General features: G+C 37.7%; 1 protein-coding gene across 6 annotated transcripts; it reads left to right on the top strand.

The window, feature by feature from the left end:
* Nucleotides 1–1,569: 1,569 nt before the first annotated feature.
* LOC104607243 (11-beta-hydroxysteroid dehydrogenase A-like) lies at nucleotides 1,570–8,876 on the top strand. Of its 6 annotated transcripts, none has more exons than XM_010272818.3 (7): nucleotides 1,570–4,156; nucleotides 4,414–4,522; nucleotides 4,613–4,805; nucleotides 4,893–4,978; nucleotides 5,112–5,243; nucleotides 5,360–5,524; nucleotides 8,485–8,876. In XM_010272818.3, exons 1-7 carry the CDS (start codon nucleotides 3,960–3,962, stop codon nucleotides 8,713–8,715), a joined length of 1,113 nt encoding a protein of 370 aa, XP_010271120.1. In that variant the 5' UTR covers nucleotides 1,570–3,959; the 3' UTR covers nucleotides 8,716–8,876. The 6 variants fall into 6 exon arrangements, with proteins under 6 accessions (XP_010271120.1, XP_088758811.1, XP_010271121.1 ...); XM_088902685.1 differs by having other exon boundaries at nucleotides 1,594–2,559; XM_010272819.3 differs by having other exon boundaries at nucleotides 1,597–4,156; nucleotides 4,414–4,504.
* The last annotated feature ends 692 nt before the right edge of the window (nucleotides 8,877–9,568 follow it).

Genomic DNA, 9,568 nt, shown 5'->3' with positions numbered 1-9,568 from the left:
CCACGTTTATTCACATGACAGTATGACACTACAGCTATACATTGAGAATATCTCTCCATTTAAATTTTGAAGATGTTCTCAATGCACAACTATAATGTCTGTGGTTAAACGTGGGTAAAATTTCTGTGGACAAGATATCTGAGATCCCCACAAACTCCCTGTAGCATATCCCATATAGACCTGTTCATGGGCTGGGCCGGGCTTGGGCCGGGCTTTTACTCTTTATTAACAAAAAAATGTTAGGCCCGAGCCCGAGTCCGGTCCGACCAACAGGCCTACAACTTGGGCCCGAGCCTGGCCCTGATAAAAAGCCCGAAGCCCGACCTAATAAAAGAAATTCGAATTTTTCCCTATTCAAATGAACATTATCTATTTTAATTCAGATGTTTTTCTCCCCTATTTAAATGAACAATGGGCCTACAAGTGAATCAACAACCTTCTTAAATCAAAAAATTTACTCAAATGGACATCACATAGGGTTTTTACTTAGGTTTAACTATAGGTCGGGCCGGGTCGGGCTCAGGTCGGGCTCAGGTCGGGCTCAGGTTTGGCTATTTTGGCAAAGCCCGAATCTGGCTCAAATTTTATGCAGGCCGGGCTTTTTTGGCCCGAGGTTAAGCCCGTAGGCCAAAAAGCCTATTCAAGCCCATCCAGGGAATGGGCCGGGTCAGGCCGGCCCGTCAAACCACCCGGCCCATGGTCTAATCCCATATTAGAAACATCTCCCAGCGACAATTTTGGAAAATGTTCCCAATGCTGAAATATGCGTTTGGGGTAGTTGTGATGTCATTATTAAATTGGAGTGTAAAAAAGACAAAAAACAGAGCTATCAATTATGATGGGTTAGTCTCGGGCTCAGGCCTTTTTTTGGTCTAAGGCTCAGGCCTTTTTTTGGTCTAAGGCTCAGGCCTAATAGTACAGATTAATAATTAGGTTGGTTTTTTATTACCATAGGGCATAGGCCATATATCTTTTGGTTTCAGTCCTTTCGGAAGGTTATCCCATTTTACAATTATTTATTTATTTCTCGATTTTATTTTAAAATCATATTTATGATATTTTCTTTTTTAGTTTATTCCAAAATTCCACCTCTGATATTGTAGCAAGGAGATTGAATTTGCTTCTCACAGAACACGCCGCGCAAGGCTGAAGGTGTGCATGAATATCTCCCTTACTTCAACGTATTTGATGTTATTATTCATGGAAAAATATTTCCAATAATACACGGCTACTGAGGTTAGTGGGAGGCTCGGTATACGAGGAATAAATCGGAATTCTGTAGCAAGTACTCTTTTTATTGTGTCATATTCCCACATGTAACTATTAATCCCAATTCCCAACTATACACATATATATTGAATTGGGAACATGTTTTTAGGTCGGTGTTTGGAGAATTGGGATGTTCTTCACACAGGGCGTAAAGACCCCTTCTATTATAAAGACTGTGACAAAAACCTCCTTATACTTTGTTTTACTACAAAGACTTCTCTGTATTATGACCAGACAAAGACCTTTTTTGACCGTTAAATCAAAATAACGGAATGTGTTAAATTACTAAAACATCTTATTAAATTTTTTGTATTTTCTTTTTTTTACCATTTTTCTCTTAAAACCTATATAACCTAGTGTTTTCCCTTTCTTCTCTCCTTTTCCTCTCCCTCACTGTCCTCCTCTCTTACCTTTCAATTCCAGAAAGAAAATATATAACACCAAAAAGAATTATCACGATGAACAGGTAAGACGATAACTTTGGGGAGAAATCTCTATCTCGATGAACAGTTGCCGTGACCTTTGTCACCGCCGAACCAGTTGCTGCCCCGCTCTCGATGGGGATCAGAGATCAGAGGATTACAGCGGCGGCGGATTCGGACCCGTCACCAACGCCTTCGCTTCCACCGGCAGAGGATTGCAGCGGCGTCCCTCTTTTGAAGACTCCTCTGTCACCGCCGAACCAGTTGTTGCCCCCTCTGTACTTCTGCCGAACCAGTTGCTGGCTCGCTCTCGATGGGGATCAGAGATCAGAGGATTGCAGCGGCGGCGGATTCGAACCCCTCATCGACGCTTCCGCTTCCACCGGCGGATTGCAACGACGTCCCTCTTTTGAAGACTCTCTATCACCGTCGAACCAATTGTTGCCCCCTTTGTACTTCCGCCGAACCAGTTGCTGCCCCGCTCTTGATGGGGATCAGAGATCAGAGGATTGCAGACACCTCCGCTTCCATCGGTGGAGGATTGCAGTGGCGTCCGTCTTTTGAAGATGTCCCCCTCCACTTCCACCACCGCCTCCGCCTTCAAACCCGTCACCAATTTCCACGGCGGCGTATTCGTTTTCTTTTTCTATTTCAGCTCCTTCCCACAGTTGCCGCGACCTCTGTCACCGCCGAACCAGTTGTTGCCACCTCTGTACTTCTGCCGAACCAGTTGCTGCCCCGCTCTTGATGGGTTGGTGTTTAGTAGAGCGAGCTCTCACACGTCTTTCGCCCTCTGGTTCAGTTGTTTGAAGCAAGGTTAAAAATTTCACAACGTATCGGATCGTATGGACCGATACGTATCGTTCTGGTATAAATCCGATACATGGAATACATATAAATTATCTGTACAAAACCGATACAGACCGATACAGCCTGATACAAGTCCCCTTCTCTCTCATTAATTTCATTAAATTATATTTAAGGCCGAATTATCTCTCATTAGTTATATATTTATTCCTATATTTAAATGAATTTCTCTCTCATTAATTAGTTAATTACTTTTATAATTAATGCATAATTTTAAATTTGAATTTCAGTTTTAGCGCCTAATTAATTGGAATTCTCTTCTCGTTAATTTCGTTAATTAATAACCCTCTTTCTCATTAAATTCGTTTTGTTAGTATAAAACTACAAATTAACAATAGCAAGATTCAAACACTAAACATTAGGCTTTAAGAACTAGAGGATTACCACTAAGCCATGCCCATTTGCTTGTTATTTGTTTATGCATTTTTATTTTTAAGTAATTTTTTCTTTTTCTTAGTGTATACTTATCAATAAATGTTAGAATTAATTATTAAAATTTATGTATTAATAAATATTAAGATAAGTTATATTGATTATTTTAAAACTAATGTATATCAATATATATTTTAGTTTTTTTTTTTAATTTTTTCACGTTTTAGTTATTCCATCATTTGCCAACAGTTATTAAGTGTGTCTCGATATCTAGAATTTTATATAGACCATTAAATTATAGTTTTTTACTTTTAAATAACTTATTTATAATCATCTAAAACTTATAACTAACGTTATTAATATATTTTTTAGGATTTATTTAAGCTTTTTAGCATATATTATGCATATCTTGATTTTTCATCTGTATCCATACGTGTTCAAAGCATATCCCGATACGTTTTTTAAAATTATCTTTCCGATATACCTTACATTTCCGATACTTTGAACCTTGGTTTGAATTAGTTAATTATTTTCTGCTACTGTTAACGACTTGAGAGAAAAAATAGGGGGGAGAAACGAGAGAAATGTGGGAAGTTGGTTCCGAGTTATGATTTTATAGTGTAGTGGAGCATCTTGACTTGGTACTGAGGAATAAGACCCGTAGAGGGAATGAAATTACAGAAACAAAACGACGATAGGGCCGGCAAAGGGGAAGAAGAGAGATCGGAGAGAGAGAGGGAGAGTGAGGTTAGGGAAGATGAATAATATTTTTTCATTCGAATAGTTATTACAAGGGTAGTATAAGGATTAAAAAAATTACAACGACCTTTTTGGATGGAAGACTAACCAAATGAGGTCTTTGTCTCACGGTCATAGTACATGCAGAGTCGCAAAACAAAGTATAGGGGGTCTTTGTCACAGACGCCATAGTATAGGGGTCTTTATAATTTATCCTAATAACATATAAGTACAATAGAGATTCTCAATGCATAGAGGGATGTGCCTGTAAGATCGGTGTGAAGTTGCCCGATGAGGAGGAGATCCGGACTCGCTGAAATTCACCCAGTATTGGTTCGTAAAAGACTGGATCTGCTCCTTACATCTGGCGCCTCACACGCACATCCTACTATGCATTGGGAACATCTCACGTACTTATTAATTATTCACGGGAGATGTTCTCAATGCACAGTAACTGTGAGGCGCCCGAGTAGATCCCGCTTCTCCTGGTATCTATAAATTTCTGACGCCCTGAACGTTTTCCTGTAATTCCATCATTGTTGGATTTTTTTTTTAATTATCTCTAACTGTGATTTATTCTTTTTTTTCTCCATTGTTTGTTGTTTACTTCTTGCTGGTGCTAATCACTTACGAACTTTGGTGGTTCTAGAGCCATGAATCTGATCCACAAGTTCCTCAACTTGGTGCTTCCTCCTATAGCTCTCATCATTCTCTGTGTCAGCACACTTTTCTTGTTGATCTTCAGGTTGTTCTCTTGTATCTCACGCTCCATCTTTAGCGAGAACATGGCTGGAAAAGTCGTAGTCATCACCGGAGGTTCTTCAGGAATCGGAGAGGTTTACAGAAGTTCAACTGTCTGGAGATCAGTTCCAGTTCACTATTGCATTTCATCAGTTTATTAAACTGCACCACGCTCGCCTGATCTTTGATCTTATATTTTGCAGCATATCGCTTACGAGTATGCCAAAAGGAGAGCTTCCTTGGTCCTTGTTGCAAGAAGAGAAGCCAAACTTCAATCAGTCGCAGAAAGGACTCGTCAGCTTGGCTCCCCGGATGTTGTGATCGTTCCTGCAGATGTTTCCATGGCTGCAGAATGTAAACGATTTGTCGAAGAAGCAGTGAATCACTTTGGCCGACGTAAGCCCAAGTTCTAAATAATTGGTTCCAGTGAAATTTGGATCCCCTATAGAGTGTAATATATGCTTCATTGGTCTGGTTTTGCAGTGGATCATTTGGTCTGCAACGCCGGAGTTGTTGTCTATTGCCCCGTTGAAGATACAACCAATGTTGAAAAGTTGAGACCTGTGATGGTAATCTATGAAGAAGATAGAATTAAACATATTTCTGTCTGTCTGTAATTGACATGTTCAACTGCTTCTGTTCAGAGTTCAAACTAATTAACAGTATAGAAGCTGCTATTGATGTTTGGTATATTTGTTTCAGGATATTAACTTCTGGGGACCAGTTTATGCTACCCATTTTGCTCTTCCTCACCTCAGAAAGAGCAAAGGAAGGATCATAGTGAATGCTTCAATGAAAGGGTGGTTGGTCTCACCCTGGTCGATCTTATATGGAGTAAGTCATCTCTTACCAATGGAATGAACCCACTTCTCAGTAGATCTTCTAGTTTCTTAATTATTTTGGTTTCCTTCATTAAGCTGAAATTCTTTGTGGGGGTTTTCACTTTTCAGGCAAGCAAAGCTGCCATAGTAAGCTTCTGCGAAACACTTAGAGTTGAGTTGGCACAGGATGTGAAAGTAACCATAGTGGCACCTGGGTTTGTAAATTCAGAAATCACCCAAGGAAAACACATATCCAAGGAAGGTGAAGTGGAGGTAGATCAAGAAATGAGCAAGGTGAGCTAAGCTTATTGATTTTTGTTTTTTTTTCTTTTGTTTTTGTTTTTTTTTTTTTTTTTTTGTACTTTAGGAGATTATCAGTTTGGCAGATATGCTTTAATTTACTAGTGAATTTGTTTTCAAAAATCACAAATTTTATGGTACAAAACTAAAAGCATGTTTTCTGAAGTTTCGCAGCACTTTCTTGCAGCCACTCAATGACCCAGTGGAAAACTATTTTTGTTCTTCCATATGCTTTTTATTTAGGATTTCTTTGCTTCTACCTAAAGCGTTTAGTACAAATTTGTGTGATTTTTTCTGCTGAAACTTTGTGGCCGGTTTTGTTTTTTGTTTTTAGTTTCTGGTTCATGGCGCCTTATGGCCTCATGGGGTGAGACAACGGGGTACCCCATCCCCCAACTCCAATGAAAACTTGTGGGTTGATGAAGATGAATATAAATTGTTGTTTATACTTGTAATGTCAAATTTGACTTGCAACCAGTGTCAATGACCCATCTCGGGAATGCATTTTTATAGTTGAACAGACTAGATCTCATATGTGATGAATCCAAAACGTTTCAGGTAGAAACAGAGTAGTACAAATACTATCTTAATTGATGGCATACGGGTATTTCATTGAGGGTACAGCATAGGATATTGCTTTAACCATGGTCACAGCAGATGTGATTAGGGGTGAGCAAGTAAAACTGAACTGAACCGATTAGACCGAACAAAAAATTCGGGTTAATCAAATTGGTTGGTTAGGTTTTGGTTAACTAATATAAAAAATCGGCATTAATCAAATTCGATTGGTATATATATTATATATATTTTATATTATCTATATATTTTTATTATTTATGATATAATGTTTTATATATTTATATATATTTTATAAAGTAAAAAAACCAAAAATCCAATGAATCAAACTGACAGTTAAGTAAATCGATCAACCAGTTAACTGATCGGCTTTGGTTCGATTTTGGTTACCGATTTTTGAAAAACTGATACTACTGATTCAGTTTGAAATTTAGGCCCACGGTTCAGTTTGAGCACCCCTAGATGTGATATCGGTTTTTTGGAATTGAAACATCTGTTGTAATCTTTCTGATTCCCTATTAGGCTGTGTTTGGTTGCAATACAAATCAATTTGCACTGATGCAAAATCATGGCAGTGCAAATGATTATTATGTAAATTATGACCTATTTTTTGTTTCAAATTTTAGCTTATTTTGTTTGATTGCAGTATAAGTGAAGTAAATTAAGACATAAAGCAGGATGAAGTAAAATCCAAAACAAAATTATATAAACAAGAATTTGCATTTTTTACATTTGCACTCCCATGCATTTGTACTAGTGCAAATAAATTTGCACTGCAACAAAACACAGCTTAAGCTTCGTTTGCTCTAGATTTAAACTTGACACAAATTTTGCACCTAGTTAAGCTTTGCATACATTTATTATTGTTACTATAACTTGTACCTTTACCTAATGCAGAATTTGTACTTTTGCCTCATTTACATTCAAGAGCAGTGCAAAATTTATATCCTACATGTTGATGCAAAATTTGTACCACCTTCCTCCTACCTTAATTCTCTCATATAAAATGGGGACCATATTACATCACTACAAATTAAATTTGCACTGCAAACGGAGTCTAATAGGGATACCGACACACTGGTGGTTGTATTTAAATTCAATTGAGGATCATGAGAAAATGCTGCAACCATGTGTGAAACTTGTGGTACCAGCTAGCAAGCTATAAATGCTGCCACCAACACGGTAAAGATCACTTTTAATTTGCACTACATACTTGAGAGCACTCAAATAAGGGAAATTGGATTTGGTGCTCACACTGTTCTCATAATACTTTTCAACTATGCATTAAGCTCAGTTTGAAAGGAGTACAAATATAAATATGTAGAATGCAAAACCTTGCATTTTGTATTATTTTAAATGTGTTTGTATTCTATATATTTGTATTTGTACTCTTTCGTCTTTCCAAATTGAGAACATCTCCCCATGAATAAAAAGATATAAGTATGGAAAAATTCCCAATGCACAGCTGTAAAGGTCTGTAAAGTACTGAATCTGCCCTCCAAACAAGGGTTAATTAGCATTACACAAGGTCTCAAAACTTTCCTAACACCATGCTTCTTATGATGTGCCTTTGTTTAAATGTGCTACGGAGGATGCATTATTCCGTCCTCTCATACATTTAAATTGACAGATCAGAACTGTTGAGGTTGGACTGCAAGATTTATAGCCAAAATGTAGATTGGTCTTAGGGTGTCCTATTCAAGTTTTAATAAATTCTCAACCCAAACCTGTCCTAAATGCACCCCTACCAATTATGCACAATTTTTATGGTAAAAAAAAATTATGGTAAAATTGCTCTTAGAAATAAGTAACCTATATATACAAAATATATGCATGAAAAAACCCACTTAATTGATTGGTTACCACTTTTATGATCGATGCTGGCTGATTGGTTAATGGGTATTTCATGGTTTCGCAAAATCCTAGACAGGTCAGTGTCTTATTTTCTTTTAATTTTTGATAGTGTAATAGTCAGGTCAGTCAGTCATCAGTAGAGGTTAGCTGGGACTCAAGGGTGGGGAGAGAGACTGGAGAATGTGAAGACCCATTAATACCATAACATGGAAACCTACACAATGGGAGTAACCATTTGGTCATCAGCAGACAGACCAAGGAAACAAATTGGCCAAACCCAATATATCCTAATTGCATTTCATTGAACATTCAACATAATCAAATTTATGCACAACATCCACCCCAAATGCTGTTTATGGCTCCAATACAAAATCAGTTGCTATGAGCATTGATCTGTTCCACAATAAAACTGGTCTTGAAATCCTGTCTATTGTAAAAGGTCTTAAAAGCTTGTCTAATGAATTCATATATGAGAATTGTTTAGTGATAGTTAAGCAATGGTGATATATGTGATCAATGGACAGGTTATGTCCGGAAAATTCCCAGTTGAAAGTACAGAGGACTGCGCCAGGGCGATTGTGGATGGGGTATGCCGTGGAGATAGATATATTATAGAGCCATCATGGTACAGGATCCTGCTACAGTTCCAGTTCTTGTGCCCTGAGCTTGTTGAATGGTTTGCCCGCTCACTATATAAAACCAAGCCACAGGATGCAGCAACAAAGAGGGATGCCATGGGACTGAAGAAGTACTAAGAAGGTTCAAGAATGGATTAATTACTTGGATTTGAAGTTTTTCATGTATATTTGAATGCATAATAAGGTGCTTCAGAGTGGTTTTGTTTACAGTATTTCTCTCTTAAAGTGATTGCTAATCGTCTCCCCCTATATGCATGGGGGCTCTGCCTAAAATTAAATTCGTGATGTATACTTGTTCAAATAGATTTTTGTTTCATCAATGGAGAAGATGAAGCTCCATTTACTCAGCTTAACTCCTGCTTTATCATCACCACTCAAACAATATTGAACTTGCAAAGTCGGAAGTGGATCTGGTTATTTCAACGAAGAAACTATCAAGTCCAGAGACAGAGAGAGAGATGGCATAGCTAGGGTTGTACAGTGGTCGGTTTGATTCAGTTGCAAGTTATTTGGCCCATCGAACCTACCTGCTCGGCTTGATGAAGTAGGCCACTCGAAACCAACTGAACTTGAATGAAAACTGACCCAAACATGAAGAGTCAGTTTTGGTTGGTTCCTCAGTTTGGTCGGATCAGGTCCAAACTATTTAGAGCCAAAATTTATTAGCCCATGTGAAAGGGAAAAACTGCAAATTAAAAAGAGTTATAAATTAACCACATACTGTTTAGAGACAAAACTCCAATCACTAATTTGAATCAATAAACCACAGATATTAGAATTTAGATGGATCTAAGATAATAAAATACAGTAAAACATGCAAATTAATTGAACAATAGATAGTATTAGAGAGAGAGATGATAAAAGGTACAAAATGGAAGTCTTCTATAATCTTGAGTGCTTGTAGGTTGCAGCCTTGCACTTGTAGGTTGTATGATTGGTTGTTCCTTGATTTTCTTGAAGAATGAAGAAA

This window comes from Nelumbo nucifera, chromosome 4, assembly GCF_055504915.1.
Source record: "Nelumbo nucifera cultivar China Antique chromosome 4, China Antique-T2T, whole genome shotgun sequence".
NCBI classification, from domain to species: domain Eukaryota; kingdom Viridiplantae; phylum Streptophyta; class Magnoliopsida; order Proteales; family Nelumbonaceae; genus Nelumbo; species Nelumbo nucifera.
The sequence above is the reverse complement of the archived record's forward strand: the minus strand, read 5'-3'. Positions and strand labels throughout refer to the sequence as shown.